Below are 26198 nucleotides of genomic sequence, written 5' to 3'. Positions count from 1 at the left end.
TTTTAAGCTTCCAGCCTCTGGCTTCTTTCTGTTTGGCAGAGAAGTCATAAGTACACAGTTCGCCTGCCTTCTTCACCTCTCCTTTACAAATCACTAATTATTCATGTGCCATGCGCCCAAGGTTTGTGCCTCTTTTCTTGGATGCAACAGGTCCAGCATTTACACTGCTTATCAGAGAACATTGCTTCTCAGTTTGTGTCCATATGCTTTTTTTCGGTGAAGTAACGCAAAAGTAAAGCCACTTTCCGCCTGCCTCTTTCTGAAACTCTATGCTTGTTTTTGTCTTATATTACATTTCACTTTGGCTGTTTGTGTATGTCTGCCCGGTCAACAATTTCTCAACAAGACCCTGTCTTTAAAATGTGGGAGCAGGCGATGAGCGAGGTGTGTTTTTTTTTTTTTTTTTTTGTTTTTTTTTTTTGCGTGGGAGTGCCTGTGAAATCTAGTTGACATGCATGAATATCTGTTGCCAATATACATGCCAAAGCTATCGCAAGATATATATAATCCAACCTTCATATTCCCAAAATGTGTCGTTTTTCTACAGTTCCGTTAGCAGAATTGATGCTAAGGCACGTCTTGTGCCTTTCTGTTCAATATTTAGTATCTGTAATTAGTTTGTAAATTACTTGGAAATGCAATGATATTTCTATTTTTAGGTCAGCATCCTCGATACAGGTGAAGTTTGTATGGAATTTCTAAAAGATCAAAGCTCTCGGGAATGTGTTAAGGAGGTACTACGGATATCTTGTGATGGATGTCAGGTAAGAAATAATCATTTCAGCATTGAACATCCTTTTATATGCTGTAATGTCAAGTCTAAATTTTAATTTTTTTAATGTTTTTTCCTTAATTGCTTATGACGTGAAGACTGCTAATGTGCTTGATCTTGCAGCATCAATGGAGGTATTGTACAAATCTGAATGGAACAGCTAAAATACAGAGCAATAGGAAATCAAAGTACATGTAGATCAAAAATGCGTATATTTGCAAGTGGTGCAAAGTATGTCCTTCAACAGATGATGGGGGAGCTTACATTTTATTAAGTAAAACTGGCAAAGGGCCATAACCCTTTTCTCGCTGCATGGGTGGGCTAATATGGGAGCGCTGTGAACCCCAAGGAAAGGGCACAATGACAATGAATACTGCTGTGGGGGTATTAATGTGTATCTCCAAAAATATTGTTAAACAACGGTTTTAAACGAGGCTGCTTTTTAGCCCCCCTATTTTCTCTCTCTTTTTGATTTACCATCAGCTCCGACCGCATCGGTTGGGGATGCCCCGAAGTTGGGTCATAGTTTCCTCGTAATATCCCCTCATTTCCCTGAGGATGATATTGTGATCTTAGACTTAGCTCTGAGGGGACTGCAGTAGTTCGCTTATAGCCATTGTTTCTAAAAATTATTTTTGATAAGAATATGATGATGATCTTTCGGGATAAGTAAAGAAGAAAATTGAAATGTGTTAACTCGTATCCATACTTTAGCAAAATATTTTCTGCCAGTCTCTCTGTGGATTAACATATTTTGCATTTATCTGGGAAAGTGATGGCACATACTAATGCACTCTTGACTCTTTATAAGGCAATAGGCCGCAGACACTTCAATCACTTACTGTCCATGTATAATGCGAAAATTCCCTCACATCTACTTTACACGATTGAAATAATGTAATGGATGTGAAATATTGGAGTTTTCTCCATTAAAAAAGAGGGGAAACACGTCTTTAAACTTGTTATGTAAGTACCATTGGACCGGTTGAAGCCTTGCGTTTAGCAATGGGACTCCTGTGTATCTATGTTAAGGGGCTAGCCACCGTACTCCATTGGGGCCACAGTTTCTTGTCTGGCAGTGTAAATTTCTTCAGAAGCCTATTTTTGTGCGGAAGTGTTTGACCTATATAGAACTTTTTTTTTTGTAATTTTTTTTAAAGGAATTTTAACAAAGCACTACAGCACCTTTAACATGAATATGGCCGAGTTTATGGCAAGAGCTCGACCAGCACTGATGTGATTTTTTTTTTTTTTTTTTTTTTAAACACAGTATTAAGATTACTTCAATGGTTTTAGATATGCTTTCCGGTAGGGGAAAAGGGAAGCTGGAGTCATTTTGACTTGTTCTGGAGTTTATCCCCAATCATATTTAAAGTGGAACTTGAATCATGGTATTCGTCTTTTTTTGTTTGCATTTTTTTTTTTATTGTTTGATTAAATATTCTGCCAATAAACGTTGCTAGAGGTGCAAGGATGGGAGTGGATGAGGAATTCAGACTGTATAATATATGTGGGATGTCGGTGCAAACATTAGAACATGTTTTTGTGTGCCCTATATGGTGCAATAACAGTCTATCTCTGTTAAAACCATTGTTATGGAAATATGGAGTCCACTCAACGAAAAACGCCATGCAATTTTTATTTAACCCAGCAAATGAAATGATGTATTTTAAAATGTTTACCTTTGGAAAAAAAAATAGATTATGTAATCGATTATTCTCTGTAAAGTGGATCTCATTGTATATCTGTACCTTATAAATCAAATTGAAAATTTAGCTATGTTGAGAATACCAATAAAGTTTACCCAAAAAAAAATAATCTGACAAAGAAGTTGACCACTGTCACAACGAGGCCGCAGAGCCATTTGAAATCTTTGAGAAAGCGGTGACCCTAGTGCTTGGGGATAGCAATAGAGCCTGAACATGTGGGTGGCTGCTGTTCAAAGTAGTAGTCCACGTTGTGGAGCAGTGCTATGCTAAAGGCTTCTGCATGTGTTATCTGTTGCCATCATTAAGCTTAGTCTAGCACCCACAAAGTTAATTCTCCGTTCTAAATTAACTGCATGGACAGTATACTGGAATGGAAATACTTTCTGAGAATCATTGGGGAAAAAAATCATGCTACTTTGTGGGAGTATATCCAAGCAAATGGTCTAATTAGAAGTGGTGTGTGCATAGATTTTCCTGAGGCTGTAGCTAGTTTCTCCATCGGGGGTCTTCATTGATGTATGAACAAAGGTATCTTCAGTTGTGTGCTGCATACCTGTAGGAAGCTGGTGTGTGGTGGGTACCTAAGGTACTTAAACCTTTATAGCAGGTATCCCCCTAGTGTAGTGTAGGCAGTCTAGAAGCCAGGCTCTCTAGAGGTAGCTGTGAATGAGAGCAGCCAAGGCTTATCTAGGAGACATGCAGAGCTCATGCAATACCACTGTAGTCACACAGCACGTACACACATAAAACAATACACTCAGTGTGACAAAAATAAAGGTACTTTATTTGTCACACAATTACCAAAAAGTACTAGAGTGGGAACCCTCCAATCGAAGGTAACACACTAGATATGTACACTAGTAATCGGAAAAAGGCATAGAAAGCAATAGAAAACGGTGCAAATTGAAACGGACAATAGTGACCCTTAGGGGGAGCCCAAACCATATACTAAAAAATGGCATGCGAATGCAGGACCCCCACCTAGGTAAATGGAATGTGTCGATAGGAGCTGGGGGAACTAGGAAACCCCAAAGACGAGTACCACAATGCCGCCCATGCCGCCCCAGCAAATAGGAAGAAAGGAGTAATTTACTGGATTTTCCCCAAATCACCCAAAAGGAAGAAAAAGAAGAAAATGCGACACCCAGACAAGCCTGCAAGAAACCAATGTGGAATTCTGAAGAGGAAGACCTGTGGAAGAAGGGGACCAAGTCCAGAAGTCACAGAAGAGTCCAGTGGGGGCAGGAGCCACTACCCACCCAGCTGTGGGTGCTGGAGTTGGTCGACGGTAGGACGAAGATGGTCAGGAATGCAGCCCTGGAGCAGGTGAAGAGTTCCTGGAGGATTCAGTTGACGTCCCACGCTGAGTAGAAGATTGCAGTCGGTCAGTGGCGTGGAAATGCCACCAACCAGCCAAAGGCAGAAGTTGCGGTGAAGCAAAAGTGAAGCTGCTGGGGACCAGCAAGGTCCAGGCGGACTCAACACACGAGGGGGAGGGGGGGGGTGGAGTTCTGGGGAGACTGAGCAAGGCAGAGAGTCCACAGAAGAAAAGGCAGCCCCTACAGGAGACCCACTGAAAGAGGAACCAGGAGTCGCAGAGGAGACCACGCAGCACAACTGGAGAAGGGTCCCATGCCGCAGGAGAATCACACAGAGGGTTGTGCATCGCAGGAAGGAATGGTGGGGCTACACAGAGCATGAAGATCCCTTGGAGGAGATGCCAACAAGCATTGGTAGCTGGAAGAGACGCAGTACACAGGGGTTCTGTCCTGAATGGGAAGGCAAAGGCTTACCTCACCTCCACCAAAGTTGGACAGCTGGTAAAGAGGACTACTCCGGACCACCACCCAAGATGCAGGATCTACGCGGGTCAGGATGAGAGGAGATCCACGCACCTGGTCGTCATTGCATTTGGTGCCTGCGGATGCAGGGGAGGGACTCCTTCACTCCAAGGGAGATTCCTTTTTCCTTCTCATGCAAACTGAAGACTTGCCGCCCTCACAGGATGCACAGCCGAGGAAGTGTTGCAGAAGCTGGAAGGAGCCGTGGTAACAATGTGGCAAGCAGTCTTTATCATGGATGTAGCTTATCAGTTCCTGGAGGGTCCAGTCGCAGTTCCAGTGTAGAGGAGTACTACTGGAATCTTGAAAGCCAAATCTGAGGTCTCACCCAAGAGAGAGACCCTAAATAGCCTTGAAAAGGGGGATTGGCTACCTAGCCAGGTGACCACCTATAAGGAAGGGGCTCTGACGTCACCTGCCTGACCTGGCCACTCGGATGCTCCCAGAGGTCCTGGTCCACCTTGGATTCGAGATGGCAGAACCCAGTGACCCTCTGGAGAAGATGGACAGGGGACTCCCCTTTCCATTGCCCAGTTTCGCGCCAGAGCAGGGACTAGGGGTCCCTGAACCGATGTAGACCGGTCTATGCATGGAGGGCACCAAGTGTGCCCTACAAAGCATACCAGTGGCTTGGGGAGGCTAGCCTGATTGGGCCATTTGCGATTGAAAAAATGCATGATACATATGGCCGTGAGTTCTTTCTGTAAATTTTTTTTTTAGGCCTTTTCTGACATGTATTCTCCTGCTGTTAGTGTGATCAAGACTTTGGTAAGTACCTTTCAGTCACTTTCAAACAAGAGAAAGCCAGGATGACATACTTAGGAAATGTACTCTCTTTGTGATTCCAGTACCTAGTTATGTGCTTTTCTGTGTCACAAAAACCTCCAAGGTTTCCCCTCGTAGAATATATGTAGCGCTGCAAACTCGCATGGCAGGAAAACCTGTGATTTGGGTTCAGACGGGCTGAGCTGTTGAACAAGGATGGTATTCTTGCTCTAGCGCCCAGGCCTTGTTACTGCATTGTGACAGTCCTGGTGATCGTCTTGTATGCCTACAAACACAATCTGCTGACAACACTAGTTTCTTTATTCAAAACCTCACCTAAGCTATTTCTGATTAAACCACAAGGTTTTACATGTTAAAAACAAAGCATTACTTTTCTGTTGTAATTTGCACCCTGATAGTACTGTTAAAAGAGCACTCAATAAGTTTAACTTACTTTACATGGCTTTCTTGACAGACTATGGTTTATCACCCAAATGAAGGAAGAGGCTTCCCTCTAGAAGATAGGCCGCCATCTCCCCCAAATGACTGCTGCATTTACAACTTCGACAATTTACCAGGTAATATTGCTTAGAAAGTGTTTTGTATTAACATCTCTGGTTGAAGGTGGATTGCAGCTACCTTGATATGTAACTTGCCACTTGTGTTTTTTTCCTATATGTAAACCTATATATAGAATTGGACTTGAAATCGATAAACTAACATTACAAGTTAAAACAGTGTCTGATATGAGATTCTGTTGGATATCTTTCATCCAGTTCCTTGCCTTCACAATATCATTGCTGGTGTTGGACTTGTTTTGAAAACCTTTCTTTAGCAATAGCTGTCAAGCACCACTAGAATAGTGCCATGTGGTTTCAGCCACTGCAACTCTGCCGAACTGTTCAGAGTCACAACAATGATCACAGGCACCAGCTTATTTATTTTCTTCGTAGCAGATTCAGACAGAAAAGATCCTGTCAGAATTCCATGCACCGACCTGCTAATCCCATGCAGGTTGGTGTCATCTGGCTTTCCCTGGTAGACTTGTTTAGGACGGCTCCGGTACAGTCTTGGCCTCTCCCCAAAAGTGGAACAGATTGTTTGGGTTTAATCCCAGACGCCCTGCCAGTTCTGCTGCTCGTTAGATTCTGGCCTCAACATCTAATCTTAGCCCACGGTTCAGTCCCCAGTTTCTTTAGTGTGTCATCAATGTTACTTCTGGAACTGATCACTATGCCTTTTTGGGTGGCACCCTCCTAGTCTCACTCAAATATTCCAGGCAACAAGGGTCACAACATTTCATTTTTTTTTTTTCGTTTTTTTTATTTTTCGTTTTTTTTTTTTTTTTATTTTATTTTTTTTTCTTGGCCTAGAGATTTTCATTGGTTGGATGAGGTATTTGGATCTAATGATTGAGCAGTACTGGATTATGACAATTGAGAAGATGAATGACACTGCCAACCTAATCCCTCAGTCCCATTAGGATGCTATCCTTTCCCTTGACATACAAAATGCCAGTATCTTGGTTGCTTCACCAGTAGGTGACATCCTTTACCCCTATGACCTTTTTACAGAGCAAGTGTCTCAATTTACCCCAGTGATAGCTAAGGCTGCAGAAGCACTAACGTTCACCTGTTCTTCTGAGGGGCCTCAATCTAACTTTCGGAATTAAATCTTGCAACCTTCCTCTTCAGCTGCTGATCCCTTGCTCTCCTTCAATGAGGCACAACTAGTGCCTGTCCAGGCTGCGTGGAGGAAATTTTTTTCAGGCTTGTCAGTCTAGATTCATAGCCAGACGACAAAGGCCTGCCGCAGGTGACCCAAAATTCTTGCCCTCACAACTGTGGCCAGAGAACTTGGTAGTTCAAGTTTCATCCTCAAAACCAAACCCCAGTGAATTCCCTACAGCTCTGGCGTACATAGTTGGTGGCTGAATACCATGGGAAGGAAAGTCTTTGCTTTATCCAGTTTCACACAGCGAATATCAAGCTTTTTGGACTGTTATATCCACACTATATGGAAACTGAAACCGGCAATTAAAACAAGCCTTCCAGACCATGTGAAAGTCCTTTCTGGCTTGATCAGTGACAACTGGTATGTTTTGAAGCATGTCCTGAGAAGTGGTCTAGTTCTGCAGACATCCTTGTCCGATCCTTGGGCATGGCCATCACACTGCTTTATCATGCTTGGATGCATTTCACTCGCTTTTCAAGAGCTGTACATGTTGCCCTCATGGAAATACCCTTCAATGGAAAACAACTATGGAGAGAAGGCAAACTTCTCCATTAAATGCGAGAAGAATAGCTGAACTATGGCTCTCTTGCTTAGCTTAGTCTCTTTAGCAAGACACTTTAGCCAGGGGTAAAGGAATGTCCTTGGCTATTCTAGAGCCTAGCAGTACTGGCAGAAATTGCCTTTCAATACACCCATTGCCCCAACAAATGTACTGCTCCTTTTGGGGAAGGGGTGTATTTAGGAGACAAGCTCACCAGAAGCATGTCCAGTCTGCCACCCTTTGTCAGCTTTGCTGTCCCAAAAGTTCTCTGATTTCATCCACTTATTTACAGCACCATTTTTCGTGGGAGGGGTAGGGAATGGGTTAGTCTCCCACTTATTTTTAAACCAGTTCACAGATAATTGATAGATTATTGGGTCATCCAGGTACTCCGCATGGCCTGCCACCAACCCTTCCTGACCCTTCCACCAGGACTTGCTCTTTGGCCCATCTGTCAATTTTGGAGGACTGCGCTAAGGATTTTGTTAAAGAACCTTACAGGACCTGATAAAGGCTGAGTATTACATGGACAGGTACCACGTCCGCACCAAATAATCCACCTTGCTACAAATAGTATATTATTAATTGTTCTGCATGTATGATGACCACCATACCTCATTCATTGTGTGGCATAACTAAAACAAGCATTTTCAATGCAACAGGTCTCGCATTTGCGGGAGTTAGAGCTATTAGCATTGTAAAGGGGAAAAAAACGCAACACAATCGCACTGTGTAAAATGCAGTGCGATCGCACTGCGTGGAAAATAAACAGATAAAGTAGTCCGGACCCCAGGCTGAAAACATGGAGCCCTGTATGTTTAACACGAGAAGGTGATTTTTTTATGAGGACGAGGCGCTCACTACAGTATCACAAATAATGTCCAGTAGACGGTGCTGCCCAAGGCTGTTCCCCTAAACAACCTTGACTGGGACAAACAAGGAGTAATCCCTAACTATATATACTAACGGAAGCACTCAAGTCCAAACACAAGTATTAATAAGAGTCAAAGTCCAAAGTTCCACTTGATATGTTCATGATCTTCTTTAATATTTGCTTTTAACAGCTACAGACAAGCCAACGCGTGTTTCGTCTGGGTAAACATCTCCCCACAGACTTCATCAGGGCTTCTCACATCTGTTAATGACATATAGTACCTAATTAGTCTTACACATAAAATCTCACTTAAGGATTTTAGTTTCTAACAAACCCACATGCTGTTATCAAGCAATATGTGTACCCTCTATTCGGTGGAAATCTCCTTGTGTTCATTATTTACTTAACCATTATAGCACCTTATCACCTTCTACTTCATGTGTTTTAAATTACCAAACCCCATGCACAAACGAGTGAGGCTCCCAACGCCAGAAACACCAGTGTGTACCTACCCTCTGTCCTTAACTATATATAAGGTATTCATTTTACCTGATGTGCTGAACCTCGTATTTTTTCCTTAAACTCATGTATATATTCAATATATCTATAAATGTCAATAGAATAAAAGGAAAATGAATTAAAATACTTATTGAATGTCCGTAAAACAACCTGCAAAATGTATTGTCTATTCCTACTACTGCACTTACCCTATTGCATGTGTATCAATGAATAGTTATCTTCTAATATATTATACTCGTCTCTCTGTAAAAAGAAAAATGCTCCCTTAGATAGATGTAGTAAAGAACCGTCTCGTTGCGTGTTACCACGCTGCCATGAAGACAAAGTTACCTTTTGTAACAGAGTATCGCCGAATCCTTCAAACCTGATGCGAGTACGCGAAAGGAAAGTCTCGTAGCCTTGCACATGTTTATACTCGTCTTCAATAAACATTAATGACAGACACCCCGTCCCTATCTGCCGTTGTGTATCGGGATTGAAAGAGGACTGTAGTTCTCATCAAGGTAACTGCTTGTACCACATCCCGTTGACGTGTGTTTATACTCTGTTTCAGTGAACATTAGTAGCGTGCTTAGCGTCCCTATCTGCCGTGGTGTATCGGCATAGAAAGAGGACTAAGTTCTTATCTTCAAAATAGCTACTTGAGCCCATAGTACTTAATAGCACTTGTCCTAGTGACCGCGAATCAAAGAGCTTAGGAGGATTCTAATGCACTATTTTTGGCTTCTCTATGTCGGAACATTATTCTAAAGAGTCTCTGTTCTGTAATTATGCCTAATAAAAACTCGAGCTTCTCATATTATGTAGCCATAATGTTAAAAGAGAGTAATATTTTATTATAATTACACGTTATAACTACTATGTCGAAGCAAATCAGATGTATCTATATCCCCTTAATGAATACTGGGAAACTCCGCAGGTTAGATTCTTGAGTTCAGCATGTAGGGTGGTAGTCTGGCTCTGTGTCCCTCCTGTGAGGATGGAGGAAATTCAGTTGATGACTGGTCCCTGGATGCCTCTGTCATGCTGTCTTCTGATGAGGGTGTGGTGGGAGACTGTATCGAAGATCAAATAGGATGAGGGCTCCGATCTCTTCAAACTTTCTTTAAAATGTTACATCTTCTTAATACATATTTTTGAAACTTTTAATTTCAGAGAAGTACTGGAAGAAGTACCAATATGCTTCTAAATTTATACAGCTGGTAAGATCCAAGACACCAAAAGTCACATACTATTCAAAATATGCAAAGTGCATGTTGATGGAGAATTCCCCCAGTGCCGATGTTGAAGTTTGTTTTTATGATGGTAAGTTGGTTTTATTGAATGTTACGTTAGCACTAGAAATCGGATAATATTAAAGTATTAACCTTTTTTTGAGGACTCTTGGAGATGGTTTATGGTATGAATACGTTTTTCTGATGAACACTACCGTCCATTTTTGTGCAAGTGTGAGACTGAAGGTTGAAACTGAAATTGGTAAACTTGTTTCTACCTAATAATTATGGTTAAACCAACTGTTTAAATTATATTTTAAACAAAATGGCATTCTGGGGCTTAGGAAATTGCAGGCTTAAACACTGCTGTGGTGTATGCCACAGGGGAACTTGCAAACAATTAAATCTTTCTATAGAAACAGATTCTCCAGTTTGTGTACTTATTATTTCAAATATTTATTTTTTAGCATGAAGCTGATTTAATCATCAAACTTGTTACACTAATGCTCTTTAAAGTACAATTGGTAAGTCAGATTCAGTGGTTCTTAACCTGTGGTCCAAGGATCCCTGGAGGCCCAGAACATCTACTCAGGGGGCTCTGTGGCTGTTTGTGAAACAAAATATTAGGAGATTAGTAACATAAATATACATAAAAAAGCAAAATAAAAGCTTTAAAGTTTTAAAACTCTCTGTAAATGCGAAGGAATTTGAAATTGGAAGCTAAAAATATGTTGGTATCCTTATCTTGATTAGTAGGAGTAGTGCACATCCAGCAAATAGACTCTAGTTACGATGGTTGGTGGGGTTATTGAAGCAGCATTAGTATGTACTGATAAAATGAGCATGCATTACAAACAAAAAAGATAGTGATATGCTAGATTCTAGCATATCGCTTTGTCTAGATTTTGAAAAGCTCCAACTTTCTCATTAAAATTTTTAGATTTTTGAATATTTATTTTGTGAGTACAGTATTCCAAAATGTGTGTATTGTTTCTGGTATACTTTATTTTGTATTTGTGTATATTGTTTTGATGCTCAAAACATATAAATTGCTTGGGCTGGGCTCCCCAGCTTCCGTATTGAATCGGTGGTGGTCCACAGAAGTCAAAAAGTGAAAAAAAAAAAAAAAAAAAAAAAAATAAACGCTGATGTAAGTAATGCAATGAAAACATTGCAGTAAAGAAGGACCATATACACCATGACACAAATGTTTTTGGCTTAAACATTGATAAATTGAGAGTGGCTGGAGAGCTGCCCAAAAAGTGTTTTCTGCCGAAATGTCAGTCATGGGAATCTTCACTCAGAAACAGTCGTCCCTCCTCTGTAGCATTAGTAACGTGGTCATATCTGCTATAGTGGGTTTCAATGTCCTTCTTCCCCATAGAAAATCAGCTGAGACAACTGCCAGTGTAGGGCATGATGGGATGATGATGATGATGATGATGGTGGTGGTGGTGGTGTTCTGTCTGCCATAAAGCTGTTTTACAACTTTTCCAGCTACTGAACTCAGCTGCCTGACTGACACATTCACAGTTTAGTTTTTCCTTTTTGATAACAATCTTTCTTTGTTTCATCCTCAACAATTTCTGTCCTTTTAAAATTTATTTTACACCATTCCAGTGGCTTTTCATGGGCAGGACTGGGACTTGTTGATTTCAGTGAAGATAGATTCCCCTGATGGAGAGCTACGGTTACATACAAGTTTCCATCTTATGTTTTTTTTCCTCAGGCTTTTTTCAGTACAACTTAATGGTAGTGATTTGACTCCTATAAATAAATTTGTTGTATACCATAGGATTTCTCCTTTTGGGCCTGAGCAAGGCATAGTGATGGCTTAAAATAATTCTGCTCCACTTAAACTGAAAACCTGTGGAAAGCAGTCTTCCTAATACTTCAGAGAGGGTGTATTCTTTAAGCAGCAAGGCATGAAATAGTCCAATGTATGTAAGACTTGTGTGGTCAAATTGAGTTTCTGTGATTTGAAAAAATGCTCCGGTTCTAGGGGTGAGCATGATGATAGTGGTGCAGATCGATTGCTGCCTCCCCTCCAGATTGAATCCACTTTCTCCAACTACTATTTTGGACATGCCCTGGAGAAGAATTATGTAAGCAAAAGGGCCTTTCTTCTGCAGAGTATGCACATGTATTATTGTGCATGCTGGAAAAACTCTTAAACTCTTTATCTATCCTCCAAATATTGATCCATTCTGATAACCAAATATCTACTCCTTTCAGACATCTGGACTAGCAAATACACTTTCACTGTCAATTTTCCCTTTTTAATGAAAACTTGCTTCCGTTTATTAAGGAAGCTTGGCTGAGCCCTTAGATCTTCCCACAGCCAAATTGGACTGTTTCAATTAACTATCGACTATCTCTCTGACGCTTAACTCCTTTCTGTGCACCCCATCTGGACTCCTCAGGGTGGAAAGTCTTCATTACATGTATTCTGGGCATTCACTCCAGAACATGCGCATGTTCCAGGAAATTACCACTCTTTGGATTCCTAGCATCCTGGAATATATGCAAAACCTCAAGCCTACAATTCACGATGGAATGCAAGCAAGCAATGCAGATTTGTCTAGGCACTACTAAAGCAAGAAGTAGCCCGCTTTATGGCCACATTTGTGGCTGTGTGTCACCTTGTACAGATGAGAACCACTGGCTCTTCTAGAAATGTGGAAATTGATCTATCCACAGCACATCTGATAGTGACTAGAAAGGGAGAGACTGATCACTTCAGCATGCTTCAGTCAACAATGAATGGGAAGCACTAACCTTTCTACAAATACGAAGAGATAGGCCTCTTTGGGACTTTGAGCAACAGAATGTATTAGAAAATGCGTTAAAGAGTTCCCAAATTGATGGGGTGTGCATTCTCTTGATTGAGCATCTAGACTTCACTAGTGCCCTCAGTTGATTGCTCCCCCCAAGAAATAACAGAAACTGACGTCTTAAGGTGTATGTCATTTTGATTGCCCCAGAGTCTGCAAGATGGCTACAGTACACTGCCCTTTTCCTATGTGGCGAGCTATCCAGGTACGTTCCCCTGCAAAAGAATCTGATCAACCCAGTATGTCTGCTTTATCACCCTCTTTCTAAGCAGAGCACCCCCCCCCCCCCACACCTATAGCTTTTGCAATGAAAAACAGTTTTCTTAGTAGCAGTTACTTAGGCCAGGAGGGTGGATGAGTTGCAAGCTTTCCATCTCCACACTTTTTCCTGAAAGGTGAACTATTTATTAAAGTCAAGCCATGTTTTCTACACAAAGTGGTCTAAATTTCACCAGTCTCAATCTTTTAGCTTCCTTTCCAAGGATGAAGACTGACTCTGAATTCGATTCAAGTAATGTATTGAGCCATTACATTGACAGATTCTCTGAGGTCAGGCTAGATGACAGCCTTTATCAGCTTTGATGACCTACTTGTAGGCAAGACAAATAGGAAGCAGACCAGATGAAGTCTCCTTTTTCATAAAGCAGGGTCATGAGCTAGTGGGAAAAGGTGACCCGAAGGCTTCTGACCTTAAGCCTAGAAAGGCAAAGTGGCCACATCTACTCCTTTTTGGGGGCATATTTATTTAATGTATTTACCCAGAAGCGGCTTAGGCTGCTGTCTACACATATTCTAAGCAGCACTATCTTGATGAATAAGTGCATAGAAGTGTAGCCGTAAATTTGAAACTGCATTATCCGATGGGGGTGGGAGGAGTTAGAGTAAAATATGGTACCAAGATTGCAAAGAAGTGTTTTTTTAGAATTAATTTGCGTTCTTCCTTAATCGTTTAGCAAGGGTAATACATGAAGTGGCATAGTATTGATCAGACAAGATACTTTGAAGTGGATAGTGGCTATGTGGGAATGAATGCTGTTCTTTCAAGGTAAGGATATACTCCAACTTAGTTTTTATTTGTGATTATAGTTGCTGCATAAAATGTTTCTTCAGTTGGTGTACTTGCAATCTCCGAGAGACTAAGTAGTATTGCCTCTGTCAAGGTAAACAAGGGATAGGTGAAAAATTCCGCTCCGCCAGCGGAGGTTTGGCCACAAGTTCTGGCCAAATGCTGCATTTTTGTCTTGCACATGGCTCACCAACCCATAGTTCGCAAGTGAGAACTGGCACCCCTCAGCCCCATTTTCCAGCAGCAGGAGGCATCTGACGAGATTTTCCCAACGCGAAAAGCTGCCACTCGAGTAGAAAATCTACTTGAGTGGCAGCAAAATCTACTCTAGCAGCAGCACCATCTGGTGCGCTGCATGGTGCCATTCCCGCTGATTTCTCAGCGCAGAACAAACTCCCAGCGCTATAAATTAGCACTGGCAGCGCAGTGTACCGATTTCCGTCTGCTCGTGGATTTCTGCGGAATACAACTCAAAGTTCCACCCACCCCTAGTCTGGGCCAGTGCTTCATTTGGTAAAAAAAAGTGCTGGGGTTCTAAGTTTTGATCAGATGCCATCAGTTGGTGCTCTTAAATGTCGAGATAACAAATGTGAAGCCTGATTAGTCCACTTTGACAATCTTTAATTTGTTATTAACACTGCTGGCCCCTTTAGCTCACTTATGGAGGTTCTCGCTTTCTACCTTTGTCAGGTGTTTTCTGTCTTTCTCATGCTCATTCTTTTTCCTTTGTGTGTTTTCACTCCCTTTGCTCTGATGACAAAAAATACGTGCTGGCTCTAAGCACTGGTCTGGACTGTGTACCAGATGCTCATAAGAGTGAGGAAGTGCTTGAGTTCGAGCAGTATTTATTTATTTTTGCCTAGGACATAGTGAGGTTGGTGTTTGTAACCCATGGTTCTGATGGATACAACTACCTGTGGATTCCTCACCTCATGAATACTCCCATGGCGCCAGCATTCGACGGAAATCTTCTTACTAGTCTCTGCACGTCGACGAGGACGTCACTGTCTCGCACGCGACGCCGTCTGACGTCATACAGGCAATAAGAGGTCCTCGACGACGTGCAGACGTCAGTTCCCTTTTTTCCGTGCATTCGAAACGGTTATCTTCGAGGGAGCAACTGTTACTCTTGCGGTTACAGTGTATATCTTGCTGCGTACTCTTTCTCTGTGGAAATAATGTCGCAGAGAAAGTCTGGATTTAAGCCTTGTCGTGAGTGTGGAGGCAAGATGTCGGTGACGGATCCTCATTCCGATTGCCTTTGGTGTTTGAGCTCCGACCACGACGTCTCGACTTGTGATTCGTGTCAGCACATGAATCCGAAGGCCATTAAAGAACGCGAGGCGAAGCTGTTTATGGCCAAGTCAAAGGAGAAGCATCACAAGAAAAAGTCTTCTCCAAGACATCGGCGTCATCGAGACTCCCGGCGCCGTAGAGAATCTCGGCGTCATTCAAGGGAGGCTCGTTCCAGGTCTCCGGATCGGCGCCGGAGGACATGGGAGGTCAGCCCCACGGTGACGCCGCATCCTTCGACGCCGTTGCTCTCTCCGGCGTCTCCAACTTCGCCTGGACAGGCGTCGGTGATTGAGGTATTGGAGCCTCAAGTGTTTTCTCCAGTGCAGACGCCGAGGCCGGCGTCGGGGTCGCCTCCGAGTCAGGCACCCCAGTATCCGGCTTTTCCCACCCCTGGAGCCGATAGTTCCGCATTCTTGAATGCGATGTATGCCATCTTCCAACAGATGGCTCCAGGGGGTGCTCCGGCTGGGCCTTTGGCCTTTTCTTTGGGTGATCCTGCGCCTCTTCGGCCGGCACCCTTTATGCCCTTTCTCCCGTTTGGGAACGTGGGCTCGGCGCCAGTGTCGGCGCCGGTGGCCGCTCCGATGGCTTCGGAGGGATTGGCCCCAGGGATTTCCATCCCGTCGACGTCGAGATTTCGGCCTGTGACTCCGGTGGGTCCATCCGTTTCATCTGCTCTTCAGTCGGCGCCGAAGTTACCTGTGGCGCCGGATGCGGCGTCGGTGGCTTCGGAAGATCGGCGCCGATCTCCGACTTCGGCGGAGGTATTGTCGACTCCGCGGATTGAGCAACGACTGCATTCAAGGAGGCGTGCTCTCCGGGTACTAGAGGAGCAGGAGTACCAACGAGCCCTAGAGGAAGGAGAGCTAGAGGACTCGGGTGATGGGCTGCGTGGACTGGAGTCGGCCAGTGGGCTGGACACTTCCCCTGAGTGGGACCTTTCGTCCCCGGGGGAATATACCGAGGAAGCTGCTTCCTTTCATACAGTGGTACGGAAGGCAGCTAGTTTTTTGGACCTGCCTTTGCCGGTGGTGGAGGCGAAACAAAACCTTTTGACAGAGGTGTTGCATCCGGCCTCAGCCGCGGCGGAGCCTCTATTACCTTTTAATGACGCTCTGCTGGATCCGGTTTTAGAGGTGTGGAAGAAGCCGGCATCTTCCCCAGCAGTTCACAGAGCCGTGGCCAGGAGGTATCGGACGGCTCCAACTGATCCTGGTTTCCTATCTAGGCACCCTACGCCGGAGAGCTTGGTTGTGCAGGCCTCCTGTTCGTCCAAGTCAGCGCCTGGTTCTTTTCCGACGGTGCCGGGGGACAGAGATTCAAAAAAGCTGGAGGCGCAGTCGAAGAAGATTTTTTCGTCCTGCAGTCTGGCTTTAAAAGCCACCAATGCAACCTGTATCCTGGGGAGGTATATTCATGCTCTGATGGATGACATCTCCTCTTCGTTTACAGAGCTTCCCCAGGGTCTTTTGGATCTTGTCTCTGATGCTCAGGCTGCTGCGACCCAAATTATCCAGACGGGACTGGATACCACCGACTCGGTAGCCAGAGCAATGGGCACAACTGTGGTGGAAAGGAGACAGGCCTGGCTCCGTAACTCGGGCTTTTCGGCAGATGTACAGTCCACATTGTTGGATCTCCCGTTTGATGGGGACAAACTGTTTGGGGCTAAGGCTGATTCGGCCTTGGAACGGTTTAAGGAGAGCAGGGCCACGGCTAAGTCGCTGGGACTCCAAGCTCCTTCTTCCACGGCCTCTTCCAGATTCTTCAGGAGGTTTCGTGGATTTGGGCGTGGCTCTTCCTCCTCTTCCTTTCGGGGAAGATATCAGCAACCTGCCTCTTCCCATCCCTATAGATCTTTTAGGGGGAGGGGCAGGGTCCGCACCAGGGGAGCTTCTCAGCAGCACTCTGCCTCTTCCTCATCCTCTGGCGGGGTGCAGCAGGGGAAGCAGCCTTAGGCTTCCACCATTTCCCACTCACTCCTCTCCTGTAGGGGGAAGATTACAGCATTTTCTCACCAAATGGGAGACTGTTACGTCGGACACTTGGGTTCTCAGTGTTGTGGGAAAAGGCTACACCCTTCCCTTTCGGGAGTTTCCGCCCCTCATCCCGCCCCGCCCTTCGTATTGTTCACAAGAACACCTCCTGTTGCTAGAACAGGAGGTAGAAGTCCTCCTTTTAAAGGGCGCGGTGGAGTTGGTCCCGGAGCAGGAAAGGGGTCAAGGAGTTTACTCAAGGTATTTCCTGATTCCCAAGAAGGATGGTCGTTTGAGACCAATTCTGGACCTGAGGATCTTGAATTGGTTCCTCAAGCAGGAAAAGTTCAAGATGCTGACCCTAGCACAGGTGCTTTTGGCGTTGAACATGGAAGACTGGATGGTGTCTGTCGACTTGCAGGATGCTTACTTTCATATCCCGATACTCAAGTCACACAGGAAGTATCTCCGGTTTGTGGTGGGATCGCAACACTACCAGTTTGCGGTCCTTCCGTTTGGTCTTACTTCAGCACCTCGAGTCTTCACGAAGGTGATGTCGGTGGTTGCGGCAGAGCTCAGAAGGAAGGGGATAGCAGTATTCCCTTACTTGGACGATTGGTTAATCAAAGCCAAGTCCCCGGAGCTTGTGTTGCGTCATCTGCAGTCAACAACCCAGTTGTTGTTCGACCTGGGCTTTTCGGTGAACGAGCCCAAATCTCACCTAGAGCCCTCTCAGCGCCTCCTGTTCATAGGGGCAGTACTGGATACAACATTGGGTCGGGCCTTTCCTCCGCCTCAGCGGATTCAAGATATTCAGGATTTGGTTCCAATGTTTCGAAATGGAGCGGTAGTTCCAGTCCTCAAGGTCCTTCGTCTGCTCGGTCTTTTTGCCTCCTGCATTCTGTTGGTCACGCATGCTCGCTGGCACATGAGGGCTCTTCAGTGGTGCCTCCGAAGGCAGTGGTCTCAACACAGAGGGGATCTAGAGGGTACTGTCAAGATCTCCAGAGATGCTGCTGTGGATTTGAAGTGGTGGATTGCAAGCAACAATCTTTCACAAGGAAAGCCGTTCCAGCAGTCGCCACCAGTGGCCACAGTCATAACGGATGCTTCCACTCTAGGGTGGGGAGCTCATCTGGGGGATCTGGAGATCAAAGGTCTTTGGTCTCCAGAGGAACAGATTTTTCACATCAATCTGTTAGAGTTACGGGCTGTACGTCTGGCTCTCAAGGCCTTCCTCCCTTCCCTTCGTGGTCAGTCGGTACAGGTCCTAACGGACAATACTACCACGATGTGGTACATAAACAAGCAGGGAGGAGTGGGGTCGTACCTTCTCTGCAGAGAAGCTCTTCGACTATGGTCCTGGGCAAAGGACCATCGGATTTGCTTGATAGCAAACCATCTGGCCGGAGTTTTGAACGTGCGTGCGGACAGTCTCAGTCGCCACTTCTCGGCAGACCACGAGTGGCGTCTCCATCCAGATCAAGTCCGTTTAATCTTCCAGAAGTGGGGGTTTCCTCGGGTAGATCTGTTCGCCACTCGAGAGAACGCGCATTGTCCGTTGTTCTGCAGCCTTCAGTATCCGATGCAGGAAGCGTTGGGGGACGCGTTTCAAATGACCTGGTGCGGCCAGTTGCTTTACGCGTTTCCTCCCATACCCTTGATTCCTCGAGTATTGAGGAAGATTCGCCAAGACCGGGCTCTAGTAATCTTAATAGCTCCGGATTGGCCAAGGAGGGTGTGGTACTCCGACCTTCTCCAACTCTCAACGTGCCCGCCGCTCCGTCTCCCTTTCAGGGCAGACCTCCTCTCACAGTCGCAGGGGCAGGTTCTACACCCCAACCTCCAGAGTCTGCACCTACATGCCTGGAGATTGAACGGGGCAACCTGAGTTCCTTCTCTCTCCCGCCTGAGGTAGTGGATGTTATATTAGCGGCCAGGCGACACTCCACTAAATCTATCTACGCTAATAGGTGGTCTAAATTTGTTGCGTGGTGTGGAGAGAGGCAGATTGATCCTTTACATGCTCATCTATCGGACGTTTTGTCTTTTGCTCTATCTCTGGCGCAGAAAGGTTGTGCAGTGGCTACCATTAAAGGTTATTTATCGGCCTTGTCAGCCTTCATATGTCTTCCAGACCAACCATCTTTATTTAAATCCCCTATTGTTATCAGATTCTTGAAAGGTCTTCTAAATCAATATCCTCCAAAGCCATTCGTTATGCCGCAATGGGATTTGTCCTTAGTCCTGACTTTCCTTATGGGGTCCCCTTTTGAACCTATGCATTCTTGCCCCTTGAGGTATTTGGTTTTAAAAACAGTCTTCCTGATAGCTATAACATCAGCAAGGAGAGTGAGTGAGTTGCAGGCCTTATCAGTAAAACCCCCTTATACAACTTTTTATGGGGATAAGGTGGTGTTGAGGACCAAGGCTGCTTTCCTCCCGAAGGTTGTTTCACCCTTCCATTTGGCTCAGGCAATTACTTTGTCCACGTTCTATCCTCCGCCTCATCCTTCCAAAGAGGAAGAAAGACTGCACCGTCTGGACCCAAAGAGAGCGTTGAGCTTCTTTATCGATAGAACAAGGGATTTCAGGCTGGAGGATCAGCTGTTTATTGGATACGTGGGCAAGAGGAGAGGAAAGGCAGTCCACAAGAGAACACTATCCAGGTGGGTTGTTCTTTGCATTAAAATATGTTACTCTTTGGCAAAAAAGGATCCTCCTGAGGGCATTAGAGCTCATTCCACCAGAGCTAAGTCGGCCACTTCGGCCTTAGCCAGAGGTGTTCCTGTGGTCGACATCTGCAAGGCCGCAACTTGGTCGTCCCTTCACACTTTTGCAAAACATTACTGTTTAGATTCTGAGGTTAGAAGGGACGGTCATTTTGCACGGTCAGTGCTGCAGGATTTCTTGGTTTGACCATTTAGGCACCCACCGCCGGGCGTGGTACTGCTTTGGGACTCTATTCATGAGGTGAGGAATCCACAGGTAGTTGTATCCATCAGAAGAACGAGTTACTTACCTTCGGTAACGACTTTTCTGGTGGATACATTAGCTACCTGTGGATTCCTCACGGTCCCACCCGCCTCCCCGTTGCCTTTATGGTCTTGCCAAGTAATCCTTGAGTGCGCTCCTCTTGGTCTTTGAGGGTGCAATAGATGTATATATAATATATTTATATATATATATGTATATGTGTATATATATTTTTATGTATATACTTGGTGTGTGTATATATTTTGAAAAGAGAGAGTTTTATATATATATATATATATATATATATATATGTACATAAAAAGATTTTCAGTTATTCGTACAATGTGGTGTATTTTACAATATAATGGATGTTGCCTTGCTCTTTCATTGCACTGCCTGGTTGTTCTCATGCACGTAAAAAATGATTGGTACTGACGTCTGCACGTCGTCGAGGACCTCTTATTGCCTGTATGAGGTCAGACGGCGTCGCGTGCGAGACAGTGACGTCCTCGTCGACGTGCAGAGACTAGTAAGAAGATTTCCGTCGAATGCTGGCGCCATGGGAGTATTCATGAGGTGAGGAATCCACAGGTAGCTAATGTATCCACCAGAAAAGTCGTTACCGAAGGTAAGTAACTCGTTCATTTAGCAGATAATGCAGTTGTGGGGTGTGGTGGGTGTGATGAGCAAGCTTTAAACAACCGCTATTGTTGCTAAGTTGATGGAGGGATCTGTTAATGAGGATTAATTAAATTGTTTGGGTTGAGTTTTACATAAATCAAGGAAACTGCATCTAGATTTGATGTTTAGGAAGGATCTGAGTTTAAGGAAAGTGTTTAGGTCAGTGTTTCCCAACCTGTGGTTCGGGGACCCCTGGGGCTCTGCGAAGCCTCATCAGGGGGTCCGCGACTGCTCAGAAAATTAAATATTATTAACAGATTAGGTCCCCAGCTTTCAGTAATGACTCAGTAGAGGGGTCCCAGGATTTCAATAATGATTTGGTGGGGGTCCCCGGGTTCCAGTAATGGTAAAGTGGGGGTCTACAGAAATCAAAAGGTTGGGAACCACTGGTTTAGGTAATGACAGTTTGAATTTCCAGCATCCTAAAGAGTGTTTTATGAAAGTCTTCATTTTTGCTAGACGCCCCGAGTTCTATAAAGTCTTTGGCTTTCATTTGTGTTTATTCTCTGGTGCTGCCTTTTCATGGTTGAGGACAATAAGTTGGATGAAGTTCTATTCGAAAGGAACCTCTGCTTTTATACATTCTTACAATTTATAAATCATGGTAGCCCAAAAGTGGAAAAATCGTTTTAGCATTGATTCACACCCCTCATTTGGATTCCTGCTGTTCGGATTTGTGTACAATTAAACAACCAATCTAGCAAAGTGCCTTGCAACCTCTAACCACTTTAACCCAAATTAATTTCTTTCCTTATATAGTTTGGGGAGTCACTCAAAAAGATTACAAACGGTTGCAGAAAAGTCTGACTGTTACCTCGCTTATCTAGCATAGTTGGAACTTTTTGATGCCTTTAGGTGGTTAGTCACACATACAGTTCTCTGAGGTTTTCTGCTCTACTTTGGTTGATTTATTTCAACAGAAAATGTATCAAAATGTGTTAAAATCACAAACCTTTCGAGCCAGCAAGACTTGACCAAGTTTTGGCTGTGACTGAACATTTTGTTGGATTGGGTCTTAGATCAATTCATGTTGTAAGAGATAAAAAGTATTTGAGTGCTGATCAGCATTAGGGCTGTCTGATTTATTGAAAACAATAAGCTACAAGAGGCAGTCCAGGGTACCCAACCTTCCAACAGTGTCTTGACATCGGCTTTGCAGGATCCTAATATCTCCATGGATACTGGGGATGCCACGGCTATGTCCTTTTGGACCTGCCCCGTTGCATTCAACAATATCTGCCATTTAATATTGAGTGCAAGAAGTGAGAGTGGGATGCTAAGCACCACTGATTTATTTCCTGGATGGGAGTATCCGTGCCATCTCACGTAGTCTCTATAGGTCACATCTAAACTGATTGGACTTTGGCAATACCCAGGGTTAGGTTGAAAGACTTACGCAGCAGTTCCTGTTGTGCATGGCAGCTGTAATTGCGTGGGTGTGTCTTTGTGCTCTGCAGATGAACACCATGGAATCAACTGCTTCAGTCTGTCAAAGTGAAACTAAGATTGATACATTTAGAAACATGCTAAAGACCTGGTGATTCACCTGCCCTACTGTTTGGGGGATCTTACATTTTTTTCATGTTTCAGTCATCTTTAGCTGCTTTTCTCTTTAGCCAATAACTTTTTTGTTAGTGCCTATATGCCATAGAGGCCTCCAAGCTCTCTACAAATCTTTCAACTAAATATGGTGCAATTAGATCGACCTTTTTATACATTCAAAGTTTTAACAATTTTAGGTGTACCATTTGTTTCTTTTTAATCGTTAGGGAAGTATGTTAAAGTTTCTTATTTTTTTTCCCACTGTTGGTTATATTTGTTTTCATGTGCTGGTGTTTTCAAACACCCCCAAACTGATCCCAACCAATCCCCCCCTACTGCTTCTTAGACTCCCTTATGTTCCTCCTTCATGGTCTTGGCTTTTTCTCTTCAAACCTTTTACCTGAGGGACTCTTTGCAAATCCCTTCATAGGTGTATTGCCAAAGGTTTTGGTGGCGCACCTGTTAACTTTTTCTTACTTTGTTTTTTCTCAGCAGAGCATTCTTATTACCGCATTCTTTGTGGCTTCTCAGTGACTTATGCTTTTTTGGACACTATTTTTTTGCCATTGTTTTCTCATCAGTGCCTAGCTGTAAAGCAGTTACCCTCGTCAACCTAGATTTCTTGTAATCCTTTTTGCCTAGGCTCTCCCACTTTACTGTATCTTTTCAGGTGGATGATTCTCAGGAAATTGACTATGAAACCCAGTGCTGAAATATATATATATTTTTTTTAACCTCCCTTTGTCTTAGACAGTCTACCCCACCCATTAGTAATTGATGGCACAAAGGGTTATAAGACAAGGTTGCTTTTTTAGATTGCTTTTTAGACTCCCCGTGGTGTTTGTGTTACAAATTAAAGTAATGTGTGTTGACTAAAAGTTATAGCACATTTGATAACTTGGTCAAATAAACCTCATCTTTAAAACCTTACCCTTAGTATTTATTTTACTGATTCTGTTGCTGACTTTTCTTTTTTAAATCATCAATTTACAGGGTCAAAAATACACAAGACCTCTGACTCAATTCGAGTGATTGAGAAATGTGGGAAGTCCTATGTGGTCAAAGAAGAAAAGGTCAAATCCCTGAACAAGAATGTTCAAGCTTACGTAGACCATGCAAATGAGGTAATTTACTTGGACTTCCACTTGCCAGTTTAATTAAATTTTTAAATGCTTCTTACACTACTTTATTGTATTTTTTTGTTTTGTTGGATAGGGTCATCACATTTGCCTTTCTCTGGAATCTGCTATAACAACAGAGGAAAAGAGGGGTGATGATGTATCATTTTTCCCAATCATTTTTGGACGGTGAGTTTTAATGTTTACTGTGTTGGGAAATGTGTAGCAGGTTGTTGTGCTACTTACAATAATTTAGTAATTGTTTCCTATCAAAATTAATGATCTCTCGAAATTCAGTTGCCTATGAGCTGATGGAAATATTCTGTGCTTCTATGCACTGTTCTCAGGGAATAATTGACATTGTGTTCTGAAACATCCCTGAGTTGCACTTGTTAGTTTCTTTCCTAAGCAATCTTCAAATCCTTATCCTAGGGCCCAAATTAGGATTCAAGTAGTGACCCATTGTGGCCACTCAAGCATGCATGTGACCATTGGTGTCCCCTAAAAAGCTCCAGTCCATCTTCACGAGCTTGTTTGAGTTAGAGATATCCTGGCCCTTTCCCTATACATTGAAAACATCCTTCATTCTGTCTTAGCCCTCAACCTAATCTGGCAAACCCATTGATGTAAATACATTTGTTTAATTCTACATTTTTCTCTATGCTGCCACAATGTTTACCCCTCTGCCCCCAACACCTCCACCTCCCGGCACTTTCTTCTCTTACAAACCATTCAGACATCCATCAATGTACCCCACTATTTACACACTTAAATCCCAGAAGTCCCCGTTCTATTCACCATCTGCAAATTGTCTCTCTCTGGCTTAACAAATGCCCTGCTTTGTCCTAACTTCATGCACTCTCCTCCCTCTAGCCCCACCCAAGCCATTTAGTGTGCTCTGGGGCTAACTGGCTCAACAAACAAATGCTTTGTGTGTCCTCATTTTTCAAGCCAATGAAATTAGGGCACCTTCGAGACAGGTTTTCATCCTACTATTGAGCTGACTGCGACCCCTGTTTTTACTGACTTCAAATTGCAAATTACTCACCAATTAAATATTCCCCATGAATCCGTAAAATCTTCAGCTGTACCCTTGCTTGCTGACAGGTGGTGCCAACTGCTCTGCATCAGTATTGTAAAGTGTCAAATGTGATGTACGCTACCCAGGCGTCTTCATATCTGTTCCTATCTTTCCACTGCAACAAATACCGAGCAGGAGCTATCCTTCGTCTCTTTGAAAACTGTCACTTCTCAGTGTGGAAGAGCATGGTCACACCCTAAATCTACATGGTTCACACAATGTGGTGAATGTCACAAACAGATGTCTGTCACTGACCTGCATATGGTTTGCCTTTGGTTGGACCACGACTCTAAGGCCTGTAGGGTCTGTGTCTTGATGCATCCAAAAATCATAAGGGATCTTGACGTGAAGCGGTTTGTTGCAAAGCACTGCAAAACCCCACCTTATGACTGGTGGGCGTCCAAAGATGGGTCTTGATCCTGCCACATCTTGTTGTCGTGGTCCACCTCCTCGAATTAGAAGTAAAAACACAATAAGTCCAAGTGGGTCGCTCTTCAGAGAAGGAGACTGGCATAATTGTGCCTCTCGGTCTTGAAGTCACTGCACTTCGGAGATGATTAAGATCCTTGTCCTATGTGACCTGAATTTCCAAGACCTTGAACAAAGCCGCAGCAGATTGAGGAATTTTATGAGGCAACGCTGTGGCTTTGTTGCATGTTACTGGCTCCCTCTAGCGTGTCTAGGAGCCCGAAGAGTCAAGGGCCCTCCCCACTGGGCTTCCACCTGCAGGTGCCCCCTCTGTATCACTTGGGCCCTTTGGGTTTGTTTCAGCCCAGCCTCAGTGCCCTTTCCAGCGCCACCACCTACACTGGAACACAACTTGCAGATACTGGCACAATGGACAATGACAGCCGGTCAATAGTGCTGTCTGACAGAGTCCCCTGTCCCCTGCACACTGTTTGACTGTGCTGCACACACACGTGACACTGTGCCCTTGACCTCTGGAAAAAGTTACGTCATACACAAATTGTTTCACACAGATTCTGATGATATGGATTATCAAGAAGATACATGGTATGAGGACCGCCAGGACACTTGTGGTCCGTATTTCGCCCCCTCCCCCAGACACTGGGCATGTGTCTTCTCCAGGCCCTGTGATGGAAGAAAAGCACCTCCTTTGCTGTGCTGATCTGGAGGGTTGTGGTGGTTCTTGATCTTCAGCATTGTACCCAAGAAATAAAAAAAACAATGTTTTGACTGATGTGCTTCAGCCTGGGCAAACTAATTCAGAGTTCCTCCTTGCTTTCGATGATGCATTTTATAGCACTCTTTGAGGACCTGGGCCAGGTCCTGTTCTGGCCTTCCTGTTAATCGGTAGATTGGCAGGCTCAATCTCCCTGTCCCGAGTTTGCAGGTTTTTTTTTTGTCCGGCACCCTACTCCAGAGAGCTTTGTGGTACAGGCTTCAGTGGGCAAAGCTCATTCAAATTTATTTCCAACTACTTCCATTGACAGGATAGAGACCTTTTGGAAATGGGTTTTCTCCTCTGCAAGTTTGGCCCTTTGTTCAGTGAATGTCAGCTGCCCTCTAGGCTGGTACTCTTTCATCTTGTGCGACTTCGTAACCCGGGTACTACGGTTTCAGAAGAAGCTTGTGCTTACCTCTTTCAGGTTATGCAGGACAGTCGTGATGCAGCCAAGTTTAACATCAGCTGTGGGC

The 26198-nt window shown here is 44.0% G+C and overlaps 1 protein-coding gene across 3 annotated transcripts in view; it reads left to right on the top strand.

Moving 5' to 3' along the window:
• The window catches only part of PLK4 (polo like kinase 4), a 107731-nt gene that overhangs the window by 22211 nt on the left and 59322 nt on the right, over window positions 1-26198 (top strand). For all 3 annotated transcript variants that reach the window (XM_069242322.1, XM_069242316.1, XM_069242327.1), the window contains 5 exons: window positions 660-764; window positions 5563-5665; window positions 9911-10060; window positions 23334-23464; window positions 23556-23647. In XM_069242322.1, the coding sequence (XP_069098423.1) occupies window positions 660-764; window positions 5563-5665; window positions 9911-10060; window positions 23334-23464; window positions 23556-23647 (581 nt within the window). The remainder of the gene's footprint in view (window positions 1-659; window positions 765-5562; window positions 5666-9910; window positions 10061-23333; window positions 23465-23555; window positions 23648-26198) is intronic.

Source organism: Pleurodeles waltl, chromosome 1_2 (genome assembly GCF_031143425.1).
Source record: "Pleurodeles waltl isolate 20211129_DDA chromosome 1_2, aPleWal1.hap1.20221129, whole genome shotgun sequence".
Classification (NCBI taxonomy): Eukaryota; Metazoa; Chordata; class Amphibia; order Caudata; family Salamandridae; genus Pleurodeles; species Pleurodeles waltl.
This window is presented reverse-complemented; position numbering and strand designations above follow the sequence as displayed.